The sequence below is a fragment of the Schistocerca piceifrons genome, chromosome 11, assembly GCF_021461385.2.
Source record: "Schistocerca piceifrons isolate TAMUIC-IGC-003096 chromosome 11, iqSchPice1.1, whole genome shotgun sequence".
NCBI lineage: Eukaryota > Metazoa > Arthropoda > Insecta > Orthoptera > Acrididae > Schistocerca > Schistocerca piceifrons.
Window position 1 is genome coordinate 163,570,078 of NC_060148.1, and position 24,314 is coordinate 163,594,391.

The 24,314-nt window shown below is 43.3% G+C and overlaps 1 protein-coding gene across 4 annotated transcripts in view; it reads left to right on the forward strand.

Annotated features, from left to right (window-relative positions):
- LOC124720145 (zinc finger protein 492-like) overlaps positions 1-24,314 on the forward strand; it is a 125,973-nt gene that overhangs the window by 96,171 nt on the left and 5,488 nt on the right. The window contains exon 1 of one of the 4 annotated variants that reach the window (XM_047245450.1): positions 11,098-11,282. The exons of the other annotated variants lie outside the window; for them this stretch is intronic. Coding sequence (XP_047101406.1) covers positions 11,197-11,282 — 86 coding nt within the window. The 5' untranslated portion in view covers positions 11,098-11,196. Of the gene's footprint in view, positions 1-11,097; positions 11,283-24,314 lie in introns of those variants that run through there. 4 annotated transcript variants of the gene reach the window in all.

The following is a 24,314-nucleotide window of genomic DNA, read 5'->3' on the forward strand; positions in this document are numbered from 1 at the left end:
TGGTGGAGGGGGAGGGCCATAGGCATAAATACTGGACCAGGTCCACTCGAGGAGCAGTCTCAGGTCGCACCTGATGAAGGTCTCGAGCTACGTGACCGAAATATCGTGCAAGTACGACGCTGATATGCGGCAGAACACCCGACAACCCAAGATGTCATTAGATCGCCGGGAAAGCCTGAAGAGTTACACGGCCAAATGTGTTACTCTTGGCAGAGATACTCACGAGGGCAGCTGTTTGCATCCTCTCTGCTGTATCAGCTGTAATCCCATGAATGTCCCATGTGTCTTAATGAGTGAGCCATCCAGGAGATCTGAGTTAAGGACATCAAACTCCACCTTGTCACTCGCAGTTGTTTGCTAGTCAAGATCCTTGCATTTTACCATCTGGCATTTACAATATCATTTTTGCTATGCCATGCATAACGGAGAATATGCTCACCCAGACTTGCAACTTCAAGTTCAGTATTGCAGTAGTGAAATCACTCAGGTCACAGCAGCATCCCCTTCTCCTCCTGCAGCTGCACAACAAGCCTTCAGATCCTTGCCCCTGATGGCGAAATCACCTGCTACACAACTATCAGGCTGGAAGGACAAAAGCAGTACTCCTGCAAATACTTTCTACAGCTAAAAATGTAGTCTCATCTGCCAACTAGAAAGTTCTAAGAAATCAAACAAAAACGAACGGTTTTCTCTTTCCCTGACATAAAAATCCCCTTCAGTGCTATTGGCACATATACCCTCACCTGGCTGACCTCCATTTTGCTGGTGCCCACTGCCTACCTACCGATTTTCTGCTATGGAATTCACAGGCTGACCCAAGGTGAATGACAAAATGTTTGTAGATCTCATGGAACAGGATTCTCCAGCCTCTACCCCTGTAGCAGTGAATTTTTGAAGGCTGGTACTCAGCAACCACCAAGGTGACTAACCTTCATTTGTTCCCTCCTCCCCAATCCCCATTATGACTCTTCTCCAATGGAACATTTGTGGTGCTAGATCCAACAAGGAGGAATTACAGCTGCTCTTGGAATTGCAGTGTTCGCTTGTTTTCTGCTTCCAAGAAAAAAATTGTCCTCACAACCCCTTTGACCTCTCATGTTTCGTTCCGGCCCTGTGTGACCTTTCCTCAAAGGACTCATTCCACCTCATGGAGCCATGCTGGCTATCCATCTCATTTAAAATGCGACTGCTAGCTGTTGCAGTCTGCTTTTTCCTCCTTCATTTCACCTTTTCTCTTTGTAACATCTACACCCCTCTGTTATTTGCTGTTACCAAGTCAGACTTACTCCAGCCCATTGGTCAGCTCCTTCACTCCTTTTTGCTGCTTGGTGACTTCAGTTCCCACCATCTGCTTTGAGGCTCCCGGAGAACCTGTCCAAGAGGTTACCTCTTAGCTGACCTTCTGAATCATCCCTCTTAGCACTGGAGCACCCATGTTTCTTTCAGATTCCATGCACATTTATTACCATTTGGACCTCTCGTTCTGCACTGTCCAGCTCACCCATCATCTTGAATGGCCCGCTCCCTCTGACACATACTCAAGTGATCTCTGTGTGCTATCCATTTTCCGACTTCTACCCCACCTGAGTGCAGACCCAGTTGGCAGGTTTCTGAGGCCGACTGGAGGCTTTACTCCTCCCTCACGACCTTCACATAGCTGTGACGATCAAGTAAAGCATCTTCCGAACTTTATCCTTTCATTGCAGAACGTTCCGTACCATGCACTTCAAGTTTACTGTAGCATGTCCTGGTCCCTGGTGGACTGAGACGTGCAGGAATGTGATTCGCTTGTGGAGATGTGCTCTCCACATTTTGAACCATCATCCTGATACATCTGTTTGTATGGTTTGGCTTTGTCACACACATTTATCTGAGTATCATTGTCTTTGCTATCCCCATTAACCATATTATGGATTCTCCCACCAGCCATCTCACCTTCCTTTTCGTCAAGGATTTTACGATCTGTTGCAGTTCTTTATCAACTTGTCTTCTTGAGCAGTGTCTTCAGCGTCGTTCCTATCGTCTTTTCTCGTGAAGCTTGGGCAGTGGCTTTCACTTTCCACTGCCAAAACCTTTTGTATGAATATTTATCTGTGAAATGAGTTTCTTACACCATTCTACATCTTGCGCCTTTTGTTCTTCCATTCGCTGAAACTAGAAAATTCCTGAGGCTCATGTCTGATACGAAACTTCCTTGGCCGTCCCATGCATTCTTACTTGGCTCTACATAGTACCTAGTTCCTCAGTGTCTTACATCTCCTAAGTGGTACTTCCAGGTGAGTTGATCAGACCACCCTGCTCCGTTTTCTTTATCCCATGTCCATTCATATCTAGACTGTGGGTGTTTAGTTTATTCCTCTGCACCTCTGTCCATCATATGGTGTCTTAACACACTCCGCCACCACGGAATACGTTTTGCCACTGGTGGCTTTTTCACTAGCCCAGTTGAGTGTCTGTGCAGAGGATGCTGAACTACTGGTCATACTGGCATGATGTCCCCCTCAGTGGATAAGCATGTTGTATCTCTCTCACGTGTGGACACTCATCCTATTTCCTCATATTTGAGGACTCCCTTGCCTGCCAGTACGGGACACACCATTCTTCTATTACCTCCCCGAGTACACTTTTGGCTGTTGCCTAACTTCACGGTACCTGCCACATTCCTGATGGTTGTGAACCCTTCGCCACCTTGGCTTCATGTAGCAGCCCATGTTCATTGTGGACTTCATTTTCTTCACTTTTATAAGCAGGACCCACTGTAGGAAAAAATGCATAAATAGTATGCACTAATCTGTCATCAAGGTTCAAAATTCGTTGCAATATTATGCTCTACACGAATTGTATTGACTGACAGTATGGCCACCAGATGATAACTCAAAAATTTTATCACTATTATACACCATCACTTGACCCTTTGAGAAACGTAGTAGCCATCCTATTGAATATTTGTGACTGAAGTCCGCAATGTGTTTCGTTTTTATCTCTGATTTAAACATATTAACGTTTACATGTACCTCAAATCCTTCAACAAAACATTTCAAGTATACATATGAATTGACAATGTCGCAAGAGCGAGGAGGTATTGCCACAACTTCCCCATTCCCTAGACGCAATTTATTATTAATTCAGTGACGTTAGCTATGCTTTTGTGTGTTTCCAGACCAGTCGATTCTGTACATCACTAATCCCTGCTCATCTATTGGAGAAAAGTAGTTTGCTTTCAATTTATACCAATTATCATTAGAGTGTACGTAATTACATTGCAGCCTCAAATGATGTGGAGACTTGCATACTGCTTGTTTTTATGCAATTTTCTGGAAAAATATCATGCAGAAATATCCTCAGAGGTATGAACTGAAGTTATGGTAGTGTCGAACATTGTACAACAGCTGGTTCCTATTGGTAAAGTGACAACACAATCTTTCAAGTGGCCTTAAATCACAAAGAGCTCCATACCCTGAACAACAGACCGATGACCACGCTGTCTGGTCTCCTTCCCCAAACCAACCAACCAACCCTGAACAACATCTAAATTGACAGTTCCACGTTTCTTGGGTTTCCACACTGTCTCAGGCAATGTATCGTACATAAACACGCTGTAAGATATCGCGATTTTAAATTTTCTGATGAGTTTAAGCGGATCTATGTTTTTAATCCTTCTTTCCAGTACCACTGCTGTGAGCTTTTTCTTAAATGTACAACCCAAGCTCTTTCCTGTATTGTAAATATAAGCCTTTACCTAAAGCAATGGCCTCCATGGTCATATTATGCCTTTTAGCTGCTTGTAATTACTTTTCGCATTTAATGTTTGAAATATATCAGATCTCCTAGCTAATGAAACCAGTGGCTGACAGCTCAGCAAATGGAGGTATCATAAGCAGAATTGTTCCACCAGATGTCTCTGGTATTGGCAGCAACCTACGCGTATTAACACATCGTTTGCTTCATTCTTTCTGCCTCTAGGCTCCTTTTGCCGCTGTCACGAATTTTTTAAACATCACATAGGTTCTTGTTTAGTATGCAATGAGCTGCATTCAGTATTGCTTGAAGGTTAGTCCAGTACCCAATTTAAGTTCGAGCAAACATGCCTTATCAACCACATATGCAGACATAGGTTGTCCTACATGAATATCCATCTCTTGACATACCTGCGCAACCTCATCAATGAATATTTGGTCTGCAATATGGTGGTCTTTGTTTGTAGTGTAGGCGATCGTGTGCTCTTTGCGTACATTGTCCAAAGCATCAAAGCCCTTAACACCATAAGCTAGGTGCTATTTCAATTTTGCTCCAACTCCGCAGAAATTGTATCCAGAGACACAAACTTCTGATCGCAGCTTCTCGAGAATACCACCACCAACTTTTACACGTTTCCTAGCACTCATATCACACTACTGCATGGTTTGAGCTTTGCTTTTCGTATAACATAGCAAAATGCGAGTGTTCACCCAGCTGTAGACCTTTGATGAGAAACTAAGCCACTTCGTCAATGCCCTGCTCCCTCAACATCTTGCAATGATATGTGGCTGTAAGTTCAGACATTTGCACGTACGTTAAAGATTAAATTGCTTCCACATTCGGTTTCTAATTGTCCAGTTCAACCATTTGGCAATACTAGTTTCCAAATGAGAGAATGTTGAATAGTGATTTATCCCACATTGTTCCGGTTCTGCTTTGAAATGCCTGTCGTAAAATTCACTTCCATCATATGCCTCAAGTCTGTTGGGCAGTCGTTTTAGTCCTGTGTGCAACAATTATTCGGAAACCTCTGTGCCTGTGACCGTGTGTGACTGTGAGAATGTAGTTGAAACCATTATTTGATTGTAAGTAATCTAGCGTGTCTGAGAGATCAGCCTGCCATGCATAATCCATTCCTCGTATTATCAGATATATTCTGCATGCAGGTCTGTAAAGCTCGTGAACAACTCTCTCCACAATTACTCGACGATGCATATTTTTCTAAGCTCAGGTAAGATCGATAATATTTTGTTCAAGTAATCTGCATTCTCTTCCCCAACTGAAGCTGTAAACAGTCGTAATCGAGCTATGATTTCATTCAGTTACCATAATTTATATACTTCAGAGATAGATTGTTTAGTCTCTCTTGCTGAACTTCGACTTTTACCTACACTATGTGGAGCTGCTACTGCTGCTTTAGTTACAGTCCTGTATTTGTCGCTCTATGAGACATCCATTCATCCTTTTGGGGTTTTACATGCGTTGGTCATGCTTAATATTGGACCACATGTTTTTATAGTTTCAGGGTATATTTTTAACATTCGCCATTTTTAAAATTATTAACTGTAACAGCCTAGGCAATCTTCCAAATTCCTTGTTAACAATTCTTATTGCCTTCCTGGTTAAACATATTGAGTGCTTACCTAACAAATATGGTTTTGCCCTGATGACCCCATATGTTCTGTCTTAGCTCAGCATGCCTCCTCCTCTTATTTCTGCTTCTATCCATAGTCCATGACAACTCTTTCAGCTTGTCATTTACTGGCTTAAATATTACTGAGAGATAATGGTCTCGTTGCAGTTGACCTAACTTTTACCAAAGTAGCTTCGGTCAAATTGCCAGTTTTTATCTTTACACTTTCTCGTCAACATGTTGCTGTAAACTAAGCCAGTGCTGGCCGTTGTGGCCGAGCGGTTCTAGGTGCTTCAGTCTGGAACCATGCGACCTCTACAGTCGCAGGTTAGAATCCTGCCTCGGGCGTGAATGTTTGTGATGCCCTTAGGTTGGTTAGGTTTAAGTAGTTCTATGTTCTAGGGGACTGATGACCTCAGATGTTGAGTCCCATAGGGCTCAGAACCATTAGAACCATTTTTGAACTAAGCCATTTTTGAGACTGTTTACAACTTAAGTTTACTTTGAGACAGTTGGTGGTGATGGGCATGAAGTGCCTTAGCTATCACATCGATATTTCACACATACATTAGATTTATACTTACTCCTTTAATTTTCTCGTTGACACACAGTTCATATTACAACACCTCAACATTCATAGGCACCTCTCTTAACAAGACCTTCAGTTCCATTAATTTAGTGTTGATTGCCTCCATTTTTTGTCAAACGAACGTGCTTTGCGTCCTCTTAATGAAAGTGCAACACATCTGCAAATTTGTACATAATGTACAATATACTGACACATGCGAGTTTATGTGCATTGCCTTTTTGAAGATCTTGTTCAAGTTCTGTTTGTATTGACTCTCATTCATTTTACTAGTTTTATCTGTAACCAGCAAGCTATGCTGAGAGTTAATCCAGCAATCCTTACATATAACGAATTCATTGAGTGACCTGTCAGTTCCTACATGTGCTTCGAAAATATGCTTTAATTCAGTTTGCCTGTTCAAAAGTTACAAGGTTGGTGCATTCCAGACCAACAGCTTTTGGATGCTTAAGTATGTCTCACTGAAATAAAATATATTGACTTGCATGTGGCGAGCAAAGCAGAAATATCTGCACATACCCTGATTTCCCACAGAGATGTTGCCAAATAAGAATGTGCTGTTTTGTTTTACTTTTTCAGATGGTGGAATATCACTGCCTGTTAGTCCCTTAATTCCGTGCAGAATCTCCTGCAGTAGCTGATATTTTAACTGAAACAGTATTTTTGAAAAATATATACATGCTCTAAGTGGACTCCCACAGGATGAGTCAACTGTGTAAAAATTTGATTATTTTCCGCAGCATGAAGCCCCAATAACCAAAGCATTTCTAATATCAGGAAGTAATGATCCATTCATCTCGTTCTTCTGATTTATACATTCATCGTTGCAGGACTAGTCATTTAAAGACCCTTGGGGTGAGACTGTTTCGTCCACTTGTTAATGGTGGTAACTGTTTATTTACGTTGAAATAGAGGGGTTTTATAAACTCTTACTTACAGCTGGGCATACAAACAAACTTAAATAAGATCGTAATTCAGTGCCCACATCTGGTAATGTTGAATCATACATTTACACTTACCTCAATGCACAGAATGCAAATGTTAAAAATCAGCTCTTGTAGATCTGTGCTCCCTCTGTTGTTAAATATTTTAACTATACCGACCGAATCCCCTACAGAGATGGTATGATCACTTTGTAACATCAGGGGAGAGCAAACTTTTCTGTGGAACAAGGCTGAAATCTGCGTTGACACACTGCATGGTCAATGTCATTCATCCAAGGAGAATATCTTTGTTGTTGTTGTTGTTGTTGTCTTCAGCCCAGGGAGTGGTTTGATGCAGCTCTCCATGCTACTCTATCGTGTGCAAGCTTCATCATTTACAAGTAACGACTGCAACCTAAATCCTCCTGAATCTGCTTAGTGTACTCATCTCTTGGTCTCCCTCTACGATTTTTTCCCTCCATGCTGCCTTCCAGTACTAAATTGGTGATCCCTTGATGCTCCAGAATATGTCCCACCAACCGATCCCTTCTCCTAGACAAGTTGTGCCACATTCCTTTTCTCCCCAATTCTAATCAGTACCTCCTCATAAGTTACATGATCTACCCATTTAATCTACAACCTTCTACTGTAGCACCACATTTCGAAAGCTTCTATTCTTTTCTTGTCCTAACTATTTATCGTCCATGTTTCACAACCATACATAGCTAAACCCCATACAAATACCCCAATAAAAAAATATTTTAACAAGATTGCCATCAAGACTGTTTTAAATTTTAATTTCAACCCTCAGAATCACCTGATTTAATTAGACTACATTCCATTATCCTCGTTTTGCTTTTGTTGTTCATCTTATAGCCTCCTTTCAAGACACTGTGTGTTCCTTTCAACTGCTCTTCTAGGTTCTTTGCTGTCTCTGACAGAATTACAGTCTCGTCGGCAAACCTCAAAGTTTTTATTTCTTCACCATAGATTTTAATTCCTATTCCAAATTTTTCTTTAGTTTCCTTTACTGCTTGCTGTGGGGATAGGCTACAACCCTGTCTCACTCCCTTCCCAACCACTGCTTCCCTTTCATACCCCTCGACTCTTATTACTAGCATCTGCTTTCTGTACAAATTGTAAATGGCATTTTGCTCCCTGTATTTGTTCCCTGCCACCTTCAGAATTTGAAAGAAAGTATTCCAGTCAACATTGTCAAAAGCTTTCTGTAAGTGTACAAATACCTTTCCTTACTGTATCTTTGAAGATAAGTCGTAGGGTCAGTATTGCTTCACGTGTTCCAACATATTAACGGAATCCAAATTCATTTTCCCCAAGGTCGGCATCCACCAGTTTTTCCGTTGGTCTGTAAGGAATTCGTGTTCGTGTTTTGCAGCTGTGACTTTTTAAACTGATGGTTTGGTAATTTTCACACATGCCAGAAACACTTGCTTTCTTTGAGATTGGAACTGTAATATTCTTCTTGAAGTGTTTTGAGGGTATTTCGCCTGTCTCATACATCTTGCTCACCAGATGGTATAGTTTTGTCAGCGCTGGATCTCCCAAGGCTATCAGTAGTTCTAATGGAATGTTGTCTACTCCTGGGGCCTTGTTCCGACTTAAATCTGTCAGTGTTCAGTCAAACTCTTCACGCAGTATCATATCTCCCATTTCATCTTCATCTGCATCCATTTTCATTTCCATAATATTGTACTCAGGTACATCGCCCTTATATAGACCCTCTGTATATTCCTTCCACCTTTCTGCTTTCCCTTCTTTGCTTAGAACTGGGTTTCCATCTGAGCTCTTGATATTCATACAAGTCGTTCTCTCTAATTTTCCTGTAGGCAGTATCTATCTTACCCCCTAGTGATATATGCATCTACATTTTTATATTTGTCTTTTAGCCATCCCTGCTTAGCCATTTTGCACTTCCTGTCGATCTCATTTTTGAGACGTTTGTATTCCTTCTTGCCTGCTTCATTTACTACATTTTTATATTTTCACCTTTCATCAGTTAAGTTCAGTATCTCTTCTGTTACCCAAAGATTTCTTCTAGCCCTCGCCTCTTTACCTACTTCATCCTCCGCTGCCTTCACTATTTTATTCCTCAAAGCTACCCATTCTTCTTCTACTGTATTTCTTTCTCCCATTCCTGTCAATTGTTCCCTTATGCTCTCCCTGAAACTCTGTACAACCTCTGGTTCTTTCAGTTTATCCAGGTCCCATCTGCTTAAATTCCCATCTTTTTGCAGTTTCTTCAGTTTTAATCAACAGTTCATAACCAATAGATTGTGGTCAGAGTCCACATCTGCCCCTGGAAATGTCTTACAATTTAAAATCTAGTTCCTAAATCTCTGTCTTACCATTATGTAATCTATCTGAAACCTTCTAGTATCTCCAGAGTTCTTCCATGTATACAACCTTCTTTCATAATTCTTGAACCAAGTGCTAGCTATGATTAAGTTATGCTCTCTGCAAAATTCTACCAGGTGGCTTCCTCTTTCATTTCTTAGCCCCAATCCATATTCACCTACTATTGAATTCCAGTTTCCCACGCCTATTTAATTTTCGTCTCCCTTCATTACCTGAATAATTTCTTTTATCTCATATTGCATTCCTTCAATTTCTTCACCTGTGAAGCAAGTTAGCATATAAACTTGTATTACTGTGGTAGGTGTGGGCTTCGTGTTTATTTTGGCTAAAACAATGTGTTCACTGTGCTGTTTGTAGTAAGTTACCCATGATGCTACTTTTTTTATTCATTATTAAACCTACTCCTGCATTAGCTCTATTTGATTTTGTATTTATAACCGTGTATTCGCCTGACCCAAAGCCTTGTTCCTCATGCCACCGAACTTCACTAATTCCCACTATATCTAGTTTTAACCTATCCATTTCCCTTTTTGAATTACCTAACGTACCTGCACAACATGGCACACTCCTATATGTAGAACGCCAGTCTTGTTTCTCCTGATGAGAACGTCCTCCTGAGTAGTCTCCGCCCAGAGATCTGAATGGGGGACTATTTTACCCAAGATGACGCCATCATCATTTAACCATACAGTAAAGCTGCATGCCCTAAAGAAAAATTACAACTGTAGTTCCCCCTTGCTTTCAGCCATTCACAGTACCAGCATAGCAATGCCATTTTGGTTAATGTTACAAGTCAATCATTCAGACTGCAATTACTGAAAAGCCTGCTGCCCTTCTTCAGGAACCACACGTTTGTCTGACCTCTCAACAGATAACCCTCCATTGTGGTTGCACCTGTGGTATGGCTATCTGTATCGCTGAGGCACACAAGCCTCCCCACCAACGGCAAGGTGCATGGTCCATTGGGGGGGGGGGGGGGGGGAGATATTACTTTGTCATCACTAAATTGATGGTTATCAAGTAATACCACTTATTAGAACTCCCTTTTCGATATTACACTGACACTAACATGCTTACACCCACTGGTATTCAAACAGTAGGTTTGATTGAACAGCATTATCTTGACACCAGATGCCTGCTGCTACAACGACTTCACCTTTCCTGCAAGGAAAGCACATAGTGTTAGTTAGAAGCTTATTTGCTCATTTTCTCTGTTCATCAGCGTCAGCATTAATACTTAAACTGGCTCATAACAGGGACTTCTGATGCATGACTTAACGTCCTTATCCTTTGATGTTTGTCACAAGAGAGCAAATTATTTATCAATTGCTGTAAGTATATTTTCGTGACATCTACTATCATTATAGTTATAATTGTAATATTGTTGTTGTTGTTGTTGTTGTTGTTGTTGTTGTTATTTAGCTTCAAATCCTGTATTTTGTGCACGTTTGTGTATTTATCAGGCACATTTATACACTTTAGTAACTGTGTAGTGCATAGAACCACTGTCTGCATTGAATCATTCGTTTTGTGTTACTTGCAGAACTTAGATCGCCCAATCCAGTGGTAGCTCTCATAGTAGCAGCAGTAGCACATCAGAGTACTGTGGGCTGACACGTTTTCGTAAGAAGCGACTTATTTTAAATTTTGTCAGTGTTCCTTACCTTCAGCTCCTATATTTCGTAATGTCTGTGTATTTACCACGCCAACTCTGGTCTGGACAGATACAGTAACTGCTGTGTTCAGATGTGAATCAAGTTGGTGATTCTTCGCTCACAGCTCCAGGCAGTGTTATCCACCAAATGGTCCACTGCTGCAGTCATCTTGGATACTGCCCACACTGAGATTGACCTCTCACTTGTGGTTGAGTCATTCAAGCGTGTGGGTGGCAGTGGAAGAATTTCCATGTTGCTGATCGAAGAGCCTGCTCAGTTCGTCTGATGAACAGATTTGGGAGCTCTCTATGGCTGATGGAATCCATGAGCCAGATGAAGTCGCGTGCCATGTTCGAAAGGAAGCCTGTTAGGTGTGTAATGGCGCCATTTAGAGATAAGACTGCGTAGGAGGGGAAGGAATCCAATGTGCATACTGGGTGGAGTCTTTACAGATTAGAAATGTGTGCTTCTGAATGCCATGAAAACCGTGGCGTAGCCAGCTGTAAGTGGTGGCTCACGTTGGTGGTAACAATACAGATTGCGTTCCATGAGGATTGCGACCAGTGTCTTTCTAACACAACGGTACCCCACAGTGTGTTCTAACCTGCTAGGCTAAGTGGATGGGGGTGTTATTTTTAAACGGTCTGTCTCATTCGGCTGCAAGCTGCCGGAGAGTCAGGACGTGCATTTCTGTCAACCCCGTTTTGACTTTATGTAACGTGGCACAATGGATCATTCTGTAGAGGAACGGTACGCTATCAGATTTTGCGTTAAACTTAGGAAGTCCGCCACCAAAACGTTTCCATTGCTTCAGCATACCTTTGGGAATGATTGTTTGTCCAAATCGCAACTTTTCCAATGGCACAAGTCGTTCATGGAGGGCCGAGAGGAGATCATCGACGAACCTCGCAATGGATGGACATCAACCGCGTGAGTCGACGAAAATGCGACGCGTGTGCGCGATTGTTTAAACTCTGACAGACAGCTGAACCTTCAATTGATAGCACAAACTTTAAACATGTCAAAAACAACCTTTTTCCGTAATGTGACCGAAGATATGAACATAAGAGAGATGTGTGCCAAACTTGTCCCAAAAGTGTTGACCGAAGAACACAAGCAAGGTGCCGAGAAATGTTGGAAATGTGTGAAAATTATCCTCAATTTTTAAAATCAGTTATCACTGGTGATGACTCGTGGATTTTTGAGTACGACCCTGAGACAAAAAGGCAGAGTTCAGAGTGGCACACCCCATCATCGTCCCATCCCAAGAATGCACGCATGAGCAAGTCCAGGATCAAAACCATGCTCATTGCCTTCTTGGACGTCAGAGGCATTGTCCACCACAAATTCGTACCTACCGGAACTACAGTGAACTCAGCTTTCTACTTGGAAGTGCTCAAAAGACTGAAAAGGAGGGTGTCTCACTGCCAAAGTGACAGCAAGGATAAGTGGAAAGTTCACCACGGCAATGCACAGTCACAGTGCCTTCATTGTAAAAGACTTCCTTGCCAGGACCAAGACCCCATTGGTTCCCCAACCTCTCTACAGTCATGACCTGGCTCCTGCTGACTTTTTTGGTTTCCTTGGTTAAAAGGAGTCATGAAAGGAAAACATTGGGACACGATTGAAAGCATCCAGGCGCATGTTACATCAGCTCTATGGAAACACCGCCTCCAGAAGTGTATTGACGCAAGAGGGTGCTATTTTGAAAATTTTTTATTTGTACGAATATATTCAATAAATGATTTTTTATGAATTTGGTGGCATTTCTTATGAAACGCAACTTACATGTGCCACATTGCGTTGGAATAGGTTCTGCCTGGTTTCAGCGCCTATCTAACATAGACTGCCATTCTTGTCTGAGAGATGAAGGTGGAGCTCACCACCATGGGCTGAACTGAAAGTGGTTATTTCGTACAGAGTGGAGTGAAGGTCTGAATCAGAGTCCCAGACAGTTCTGCAACTGTGTAGGTTGCAGATTCCTCGACTAGCGCCAAAAGGTGGTGGATTTACAGGTTCTGCTAAATGGGTCAGGAGTCAACTACACAAAGGAAGCAGTTCCACGAGTATAGGGGATGTGTAGAGGAGACTGGGCTTTTTATAGGTGAGAGGGTCTCAGGTAAGTGCAGAAAGGGCTTCAGTTTCAAAGGCTGAAAGTAGAACACCCAAAGAGGATAGATACAACCACAATAAGTATTGTAGTTGTAAATTGTGATAGCTGCATTATAAAAGGAACAGAGCTCAAAGCGGTAACAGAAAGCACTGAATCTCAAATCCTTGTAGGTATTGAAATAAGTTCAGCTGAAATTTTCCAAGAGACCTAACCATGTTCACAAATAATGGATGAAATACAGTTGGTGTAATGTTCATTGCTGTTCGAAGTAGTTTACCTTGTAAAGAAACTTAAGTAGATATTCCTGTGAGGTAGTACAGATAGCAATCAATTAAAAGTTCCGGGCTGAGAGGCTATAGTCTATCTGCAATTTGTTGCTAACTGCGGGCAACATCTTCGGAGGTGAGTCAACGATGGCTGCCAGGCCACGGATTTCCCGTTTATATAGAGGACACCAACATAAGTCACGTGGGGCCGATTGTAAGTCTATCTCTGACTAACGTCATTCTCGATTTAATGTAATAGATCGTGACATCGTTGTTGCAAAGTTGACTGCCATACCCTGTCTAACTTTAAGCCGTCCTCTTTTGTGCTGAAATCATTGTGCTGTTCCTGAATCTCCATAGATTCCCTATACATATGTACATAATAATCGATGGCCTGGCTAGCACGCTTTTCTCATTAAATTTTATTTCATGGTCTGCATCTTTAAATCATGTTCTGCTATAGCTGATTTTTCGGTATATTCCAGTCGACACTTCCTTTTGTGTTCGGTTTAGCGGGTATTGACACTTCTTATCGTTGTTCCAATACAAACCTTCACACAGCCACACGGGATTTTATACACCTCAGGACTTGCTAAGAGGTGTAGTGCATCTTTCGCCGATCTTGAACACTCACTAATCTTGGTCACTAAAATTCTTCCGGGCTTGAGGCCGCATTGTCAACTATAAAATTCCGACGTTTCGGCGACTGTTGCAAGACACCTTCCTCAGACACCCTGAGGTAGGCATCTTGCAACAGCCGCTGAAACGTCGGGATTTTATAGTTCACAACGCGGCCTCAACCCCAGAAGAATTTATTGACTGTGACAAGGGCCGTTGAAGCCTACGTTTACACTCACTAATCTTGTTTGTGGGTATAAAGATTGTTATAACTCGAAACTTTGCCAGAAATTTCCCAATACTGTCCGTAATATTGCAAATAAATGGAAGAAAAGCTCTTCCAGCTGACAGTTGTTCTTGCTGAATGTTGTCACACACTTTTCTTCTGGGATGAACTGCTCGATCTATCTCGTTGTCAGCATATCCATTTTTCTTAACAACCGTTCGCAAATGATTTAGATCATCTTGCAAGTAAACTGGGTGACAGATATTATTAGCTGTGTCCACGAGTGTTTTAATGACGCCTCTCTTCTGTCTGGGATGATGGTTCGAATCCTTATGGAGGTAATGGTGTGTGTGTGTGTGTGTGTGTGTGTGTGTGTGTGTGTGTTTCTCTTTTAGACAATTTATGCCCTAGACTCCAATCTGCCCTTTTAATTACTGATACATCAAAAAAATTTAGTTATCTATTTCTCTCTTTCTCCGTAGTAAATTGTATATTTGGATTAATACCATCCAGATACACCGTGAAACCATACAGTTCCTGTTCACTGTGATTCCATACAGTTCCTGTTCACTGTGATTCCATACCACAAAATTCTCATCCACATACCAATACCACTTTCAAGGTCTTTTACTGCCAGACTGCAGCACCTGCTGTTCAAAAAAATCCATGAAAAGATTAGCAACAGCTGGACTCAGAGGCTGCCTGTGGCCACACATTCTGTTCGTTCGTGAAACTTACTGTCATACTGGAAATCAGTCGTGGACGGGCAATGTTGGGAACTCCACAGCCTGGCAGCCAGCTGTTGACTCACCTCGGAAGTTGTTGCCTGCAGTTGGCAACGAAATGTCAGAAAGTAGTAGGTTTACAGATCGACCACGGCCTCTCAGCCCAGAATTTTTAAGTAAAGAAGACACTGACTGTGAAAGCCTACACGTTATGATGAGTACGGGCGGGGCTTATACCTACCAACTGGAATAAATTAATAAGTTCCCTTTACCAACGCCAGTGGTAGGCATAAAACGTCGTCCGAAACTGTACTGAATGGCGTCTATGAAAATGATTTTGAACAATGAGTTCAGTAGCGCACTCAGAGTGTAAATGATTGCGAAAACATACTAGACACCTTAATAGCACTGGCCAAACAGGGAGCATAACAGATACAGGGATTAGTGACAATGTTGTTGAGCCATGAAGAGTTCACAAGAGTGAATACTGTAACATCGAAACTCACCAAAATAAACGCAGAATTCATGCCCTTGAAAAAGCGGATAAAAATTCGCTTGACACATTCTGAAGAGACAGTATCCACTCCTTCAGGTAAGACTTTCCAAGCATATACCAGATGCGGTTTAAAGTCAAATAAGTAATAACTGAGATATGTGTCAAATTAATAAGAGGTGGTACTGACACGAAACAAAAGTTTCACAGAAGCTCGAAATTTAGCGCAAACTTCAATGAGAGAGGCTTTTAATAGTTTCCAGAACGACACTGCCTCGAAATCTAGTAGAAAACCCAAACAAATTCTGGTTATATGTAAAGTATACAATTGACAAGGTGCATTAATACCTTCAGTACGCGATATCAATGGTAAAGATATTGACGACAATGCTACTTAAGCGAGTTACTGAACTGTTTTCCTAAATCCCTTCACAAGAAAAACAAAGTACGTATTCCAGAATTCTAATCAAGAATAACTGCCTGTAACTTCAGGCGTTGGTATCCTAAATGCAGTGGAGCAACTTAAGAAAGGCAATCCCTCTGGTCCAGATTGTACACCATTCAGGTTCCTTTTAGAATATGCTGATGCAATAGCTCCATACCTAAGTCATATACAACTCAACTGCAGAAAGATCGGTACACGAAGACAGGAAGTTGCACAAATTACTCCAGAACCCAAGAAAGGAAATGGGAGTAATCCGATGAAATGCAGACCCATTCCACTAACATCGCTTTACAGTAGGATACGGGAAAATATAATCTGTTTGAATATTGTGAATTACCTGGAAGACATCATTTGTTGGCAAATAGCCAACACGTATTTGGAAAACATAATTCTTGTGAAACACAAGAAGCTCTTTATCATCACAGAGTAATAACTCATATAGACAGATGACATTAGATTAATTCCATATTTTTTGATTTCAGAAGGCTTTCGTCTCAATTCCTCAGAAGTGACTTCCAATTACATTGTGTGCCCCTGGAGTATCATCCTAGTTGTGCACAGATTCGTGATTTTGTACGCGAAAGGTCACAGTTCGTAATAACTAACAGAAAGTCATTGAAGTAATATCTGACGTTTCCAAGTGAGTGTTATAGGCCCTCTCTTGTCCCTGATGTACATACACGATGTAGGAGACAATCTGAGCAGCTCTCTTAGATTTTTTTACAGATTAGGCAGTCATTTACGTTATTTGTAAAGTCATCAGATGATCAAAAACGGATTGTGAAGTGATAAAGATATTTGTATGATGTGAAAAACAGCAAATTGACTGTAAATAATGAAAAGTATGAAGTAAACCACATGAGTACTGAAAGGAATGTGCTAACTTTCGTTCACACGATAAATAATACAAACCTAAAACGCTGTGAACTCAACTAAATACATAGGAATTCCATTACGAATAAATTAAATCGTAATATTCATATTCATAATGCTCTGGAGAAAGCAAACCGAAGACTTACTTCTTGGCAGACCACATAGAAAACGTAACAGGTCTACTAAAGAAACGGCTCACACTATGCTTGTCTGTCCTCTTGTGGAGTATTGCAGTCTTTTGTGGGACTTCAAAGAAGGGCAACTCGTTTCGTATTATCACGAAATAAAGGAGAGTGTGCTACAGATATGACAAATAAATTGGTATGGTGGTAATTAAAGAAAAGGCGTTTTTCGCTATGGAAAGAATTTTTGGTGAAATTTCAAACACGGATTTTGTCGTCAGTATAACATTTTATTGGTGCCAAACTATGTACGGAGAAATTATCATCATAGTAAAGTACGAGAAATCAGAGCTCCCATGGAAACATGTAATTGTTCCGTACTCCCTCCATGCAGTGAGAGTGGAATAGTAGACAAGTAGATTAAAAATGAAGGTTCGATTACCCTCTGCTAGGCCCGTAATTGTGAATTGCAGAGTTATCATGTTATATAGATCATTGTCATCTTGTCTCAGAGCCGGTTGCTCTTCACATACTTACTAACCGTATTCCCATTACGTTTCCTGGAATATCATGACAACAGAAAATTGCTTCAATATCTTCATCATCAGCATTTCCATTACATCTTACCATGGACAGAAAGTAAATTAAGGGAATACAGAAAATCGATTGCTCAGCAGTGCAATTTTTTGGTTCTAATACTTAGTCTCCCCCTCCCCCTCGAACGTGCCCGACTCCCCCTCGCCCTCGAGCGTGCCCGACTACCCCTCGCCCTCGAGCGTGCCCGACTACCCCTCGCCCTCGAGCGTGCCCGACTACCCCTCGCCCTCGAGCGTGCCCGACTACCCCTCGCCCTCGAGCGTGCCCGACTCCCCCTCGCCCTCGAGCGTGCCCGACTCCCCCTCGCCCTCGAGCGTGCCCGACTCCCCCTCGCCCTCGAGCGTGCCCGACTCCCCCTCGCCCTCGAGCGTGCCCGACTCGCCGCCCTCGCCCCGGAGCGTGCCCGAGTCCCCCTCTGCCCCCGAGCGTGCCCGAGTCCCCCCTCGCCCCCCGAGCGTGCCCGAGTCCCCCTCGCCCCCGAGCGTGCCCGACTCCCCCTCGCCCCCGAGCGTGCCCGACTCCCCCTCGCCCCCGAGCGTGCCCGACTCCCCCTCGCCCCCGAGCGTGCCCAACTCCCCCTCGCCCCCGAGCGTGCCCGACTCCCCCTCGCCCCCGAGCGTGCCCGACTCCCCCTCGCCCCCGAGCGTGCCCGACTCCCCCTCGCCCCCGAGCGTGCCCGACTCCCCCTCGCCCCCCCGAGCGTGCCCGACTCCCCCTCGCCCCCCAGGCGTGCCCGACTCCCCCTCGCCCCCCGTGCGTGCCCGACTCCCCCTCGCCCCCCGAGCGTGCCCGACTCCCCGTCGCCCCCCCCCCCCGAGCGTCCCGACTCCCCGTCGCCCCCCCCCCGAGCGTGCCCGACTCCCCGTCGCCCCCCCCCCCCCGAGCGTGCCCGACTCCCCGTCGCCCCCCCCCCGAGCGTGCCCGACTCCCCGTCGCCCCCCCCCCCCGAGCGTGCCCGACTCCCCGTCGCCCCCCCCCCGAGCGTGCCCGACTCCCCGCGTCGCCCCCCCCCCCCGAGCGTGCCCGACTCCCCGTCGCCCCCCCCCCCCCGAGCGTGCCCGACTCCCCGTCGCCCCCCCCCCCGAGCGTGCCCGACTCCCCGTCGCCCCCCCCCCCCCGAGCGTGCCCGACTCCCCGTCCGCCCCCCCCCCCCCGAGCGTGCCCGACTCCCCCGTCGCCCCCCCCCCCCGAGCGTGCCCGACTCCCCGTCGCCCCCCCCCCCGAGCGTGCCCGACTCCCCGTCGCCCCCCCCCCCGAGCGTGCCCGACTCCCCGTCGCCCCCCCCCCGAGCGTGCCCGACTCCCCGTCGCCCCCCCCCCCCGAGCGTGCCCGACTCCCCCGTCGCCCCCCCCCCGAGCGTGCCCGACTCCCCGTCGCCCCCCCCCCCGAGCGTGCCCGACTCCCCGTCGCCCCCCCCCCCGAGCGTGCCCGGTTCCCCCTCGCCCCCCCCCCCGAGCGTGCCCGACTCCCCCTCGCCCCCGAGCGTGCCCGACTCCCCCTCGCCCCCCCCCCCCGAGCGTGCCCGACTCCCCCTCGCCCCCGAGCGTGCCCGACTCCCCCTCGCCCCCCCCCCCACCCGAGCGTGCCCGACTCCCCCTCGCCCCCCCCCCCGAGCGTGCCCGACTCCCCCTCGCCCCCCCCCCCGAGCGTGCCCAACTCCCCCTCGCCCCCCCCCCCCCGAGCGTGCCCGACTCCCCTTCGCCCCCGAGCGTGCCCGACTCCCCCTCGCCCCCCCCCGAGCGTGCCCGACTCCCCCCCCCCCCCCCGAGGGTGCCCGACCTCCCCCCCCCCCCCGAGCGTGCCCGACTCGCCCTCGGCCCCCCCCCCCGAGCGTGCCCGACTCGCCCTCGGCCCCCCCCCAAATAGTGCATTCAATTTAACTGTTGTAAAGCTAGCAACAGAATGGGATGAGATCTACAGGGAAGCTGATGCTGATTTCAAATTTAATGTGCAAATAATTTTCCAAAGGAAACAACAAATCGTAATTGTCAGAAACAATCTAAAAAGCTGTGACTAATTAAAGAGATAATATGTTGTATACAGAAAATCGAAATTTATTTTACAGCCAGAAGGAGTAATTATCCAGTAAGAGCCAAACATTACAAAAACTGTGGCACTGTATTTTGAAAAGTTACTAAAAAGCCAAGAAGTGTGTGCACCATGTCTTGGATTAGCACCTCTGATGATAAAATTAAAACAATTTGGGATATTGCTAGAAAGGAAACGCGACAGTGGAAATCACAGAAAGATTTTATTACAAGGTTGTACGTGGAAGAAGGTATACCTATGCAATTTGATAAAATTGAAATTCAACCCACCTCTCAAACTGAAATTAGGAAAATAATAAATTCACTCAATGTAAAAGCTCGCATGGATTTGATGGCACTTCCAACAGAGTACTAAAGGCCTGTTGCGAGCAGGACCTGCACAAACGGTTTAAATCATATTTAAGCGGAAGAATGCAGAAGGTTGAAATTAACAGTAGAGATAGTGTGCTAAAGTTAGCAGTTCTTGTAACATTAGTAATTTTCACCTTACAAACATTAGCATACGCTCAATGGTAAACGCCTATCAAACAATTGTAATGGAAAAGAAGTCAACCGTCGCATAGCAGTGGCAAAATCTATTATTCTTTATCCTTGCCGCTATCACATGGCGGTCGTAAATCTCTAAGTACACTTATCGATTAATGACATAAAAAAAGAATTCTGTTATTTCAAGACAAATGAGGGATTGAGCGATTCACCTTTTACTGTTTCTATTCCATGAAAGGCGGGCTTGCTGTGTTCTGCAATCGGTATTTTAAAATTTGTCTAAAATAATCTGTAAATGTCCTAATTGTCTTTTCAATCAGAGAACATGTAGTTTTATGTAATTAATTACGAACAGGGCCCATCGAGAAGACATTAATATCAAGTATTGCCTGTTATGTGCAAAGCTTTTGTTATATGCACCAGCCATTGTAACTTAATATTAAAAGGTACATAGCATTGAAAACGTGTGCTTATATAGCCAAATCATCCATAAGTATCTCCATCTCCTCATTACTTGAATGTTAATCATTTTTTATCAGTTTATCTCCAGAACCTACAATCATGCTGATGGACCCAACACAGCATTGAGGCAGGGAGGAACAGTACCACTCGCCTATCATTTCTGAATCCTTTTCTTTATTGTGTAGTATTGGTTTTCTTTTAAAGTCAGTAAATCTTTTGGTCTCTTAGTGTCGATCTAGGTATGGCTGCATCGCGGTCATGAAAACGAGTTGATATGGTAGTGTTGCTTTCTCTCTCTCTCTCTCTCTCTCTCTCTCTCTATATATATATATATATATATATATATATATATATATATATATATATATATATATATATATATATATATATATATACACACACACTACATCCTCTGAGGAGGTATGAAGAATCGTGTCCCACAGTGTTCAAGTTTGTTCCCCATATTTTTCTTAATATATGTTAATGACCTGGCACTCTACATTCATGAAGCTGCAAAGCTAGTTCTTTTTCTGATGCTGCAGTAATCACACCAAAGAAATATGAATTAGCTGAGGAAACTGTGAATTATGTCTTTCAGGAAATTGATTGTCTGCAGATGGTTTTGAGAAAACACAGTGTACACTGTTCTGTGCAGTAAATGGCAGAATACCATTGATAAGTATAGATTTTGATCAGAAATCTGTTGCTAAGCAAAATATTCGAAATTTCTGGGTGTTTGCATTGATCAGAAATTAATTTGAAGAAGCACATCGTGAGCTTGTGAAACATGTCAGTTCAGCATCTTACACTATTAGGGTAATTGCAAATTTTGGTGACGAACATATCAGTAAATTAGCTTACAATGCATATTTCCATTCACTGCTTTCATATAGCATTAAGTTTTAGGGTGACATCATTTAGAGAGAAAATATTCATTGCACAAAAGCCTGTAATCAGAATAATAGCCGGGAAGCACTGAAGATCACCTTGCAGACACTTATTTAAGGAAGTAGGGAGGTTTGCAGTACCTTCACAATACATACATTCACTTACGAAATTTGTTATTAATGACGAATCACAGTTCAAAGATAATAGCAAAGACCAGTGGCTAAATCTGACTTTGGCACAGAAAGAGATGAACTGTGCTGCCAGAAAAATCGTTGTTCTTCTACCAGGTAGCACTAACAGTCTGACAGATAGCCAACCAGCTTCTAAAAACAAATCAAAAGTATTTATGAATGAGGACATCGTCTACTCAGTAGATAAATTTTTAAATATGAAATAGTAATTGTAAAAAAAAACATTGTGTAAAGAAACCTAATGTTAAACTCACAAGTTCCACATTGCAAAGAGTCATATTCAGGATCTGTGGAACATGTATTAATGTAGTGTAATATCGTGAAACCAGGCAAGGACTGTACATTACTCTACAGTTACCATAATTTGTATCTTACCAGCTGTAAACAAAATCATGTTGAAAGTTTGGTCAGCATGTGGTTTACCTGTGTCAAAGAATCCAAGAAAGTACTGATTGACTTTCTGCCTGGGTTCAGAAGGTATCACTCTATTATGTACACTATGATTGCCAGAATGCACTGACACCTGTGTGTCAATGTTACATTTGAGCAGTGTGTGATAAATTAAGTTTGTAATGGTCTTATTAGTTGTGTTCAGAGGACCCTCAAGTAGATAGTCAGCACTTGCCATCTGTAGATCATGAAAGTTTCAGTCTTCTGAGAAATATCTAAAAGGGATTCGCTAGACCTCTATGCTGTGTAACTTGACCTGTCTGACAGCAGGTGTATAAGAAATGTACCCACATGAGTACCAGACAGGCAAATATTTTTTGAAGACAGAGTACACAAATCAGTAGGATATTTTTTATTACATATTAACCTGCCGACTTGGAAATTTGGATGAAAAGCCATTTCATTGTTTTATTCTTAAATTACAATCTGTAATTCATTGAAACAATGTGTAACATCCTGAGCAGTTAATACTACTAACTGATAAAGTGATTATCTGCTAACATTTTGATCAATCACAAAGTAAATATATTTAATCAGACATTTAGAGTAAATGGTTCTAAAGTGTGTTTACATGGATGATATACACTCTCCAGTAAACAAAGCTCACCAAAAGTGGAAAGCTTCAATCAGTGGTCCCTTAAATTTTCTTTTGACCACAAATTGTTTCCATGAAAGAATGAGAGAGTGAAGGAGTGATACTGTGTGTCAAGGATGATGAACATTAACAGTGATTTCAGCTTAATTTGCATTATGGCAAAGGAAGTGATAACCTCACTTTTAACTTGGTCAGAAAGCCACACCAACATATGTAATAGAATTACAATCTTTATTTCAGTTCTTTGGAAGCTACTGTGATGTAATTGTTGGAATTCGTGTTCATACTTTCGTCATACGAAAATATGTAGTGAACATGTTGCCACACATCAAAGATCTTTCATAAATGCTTTGATTTTTGCTAGGATGAGATTCCTAAACTGCCAGAAAGTTCTATACAAGCTTATAAACCCATAACCATTCAAGGGATTGATGAGGTTTACAGCTCCTAGGGGAACGATATCTTTCAAGATGGAAAAATGTACTTCTACCCACTAAAACATTTTTCACCCTGGAAGGCGCGTTTCTAAATGGGTAATCTGAGAATTTTTTTTCTGGACATACACCAAGTTAAGAAGGTTTAAGGCTTCCATATGAAATGAAGTGCCTATTGAGAAGAGACGCCTTGCATGGGTGGTACAGTTGTTTTATCAGAACAGCAGCACTGCATTGCAAGAATATCATTGACACAAATGGCTGAGAAGAGCCCCATGTCAATAAATATGGTGAAGAATACAATCGGGAAATTTGAAGAAATAGGTGAATTGAGTGGTGCAGCAGATTCCCATAGCAGTCGTTGAAGTTGCTTTTAGCTGACCATGCAGCAGATGCCTCAAATTCTGCATTAAGTGTTAGAGTTGTCACAGGATCTCTCTCTCTCTCTCTCTCTCTCTCTCTCTCTCTCTCTCTCTCTCTCTCTCTCTCACACACACACACACACACACACACACACACACACACACACACACACACACACACACACACACACACTCTCACACTCTCATACACTGCCTCTTACTGTGCCTCCCCCAGTCAACAGTTCAAAAGATTTTGTGGAACATTTCACACTAATATCTCTAAGAATTTGCTGCTAAAGAAGCCCCAGGATAGGCCACAACGCTGTGACTTTGCCTTTATTTTTGGCATGCATGGAAAAGTGTGACTTTTGGCTGGGGAGTATTCTTTGGAAGTATAAGGCATATTTTACTCTGTATGGGCCATGAATGCACAGAACTGTCACATATGGGGTTGTCCTCCCAAATCTTGCGCAGGTACTGCACTCAGCTTATGCGACAGTGTGCTGTGATTTCACAAGCCACTTCATTCTGAGTCACTGTTCCTTGTAGGTGACATGTCAAGCACCTCTTAGGTGTACAGTGACATCTGAGCTTTATAAGGAACTTGTTATGTAACGTGATTCAAGCATTTCAAGACCACAAGTGTCTGCACCATTATTTTGATGTGAGATGGGGTGGCATGATATGTCAGTTGTCGAATTAACCATTGGTTTCATGAAATCTTCGGTATCACCCGCATTACATCTAGGCAGTTTAAAGATATGTGGCCTTAGAGATCCCCCGATCTAAGTTCATGCAACATGTGCATGTTGGGATATGTGAAAGATTTATTGGGGTTGTATCCAGATATTCCTGATCAGAAAGATGTCATATGATGACAATCAATCTGATTACACTGGATATGCTGTAGGCAACTGTTAACCATGTCATGTCATGTCATGTCATGTCATGTCATGTCATGTCATGTCATGTCATGTCATGTTGCAGAGTCAGTAGACCACTTTGAACA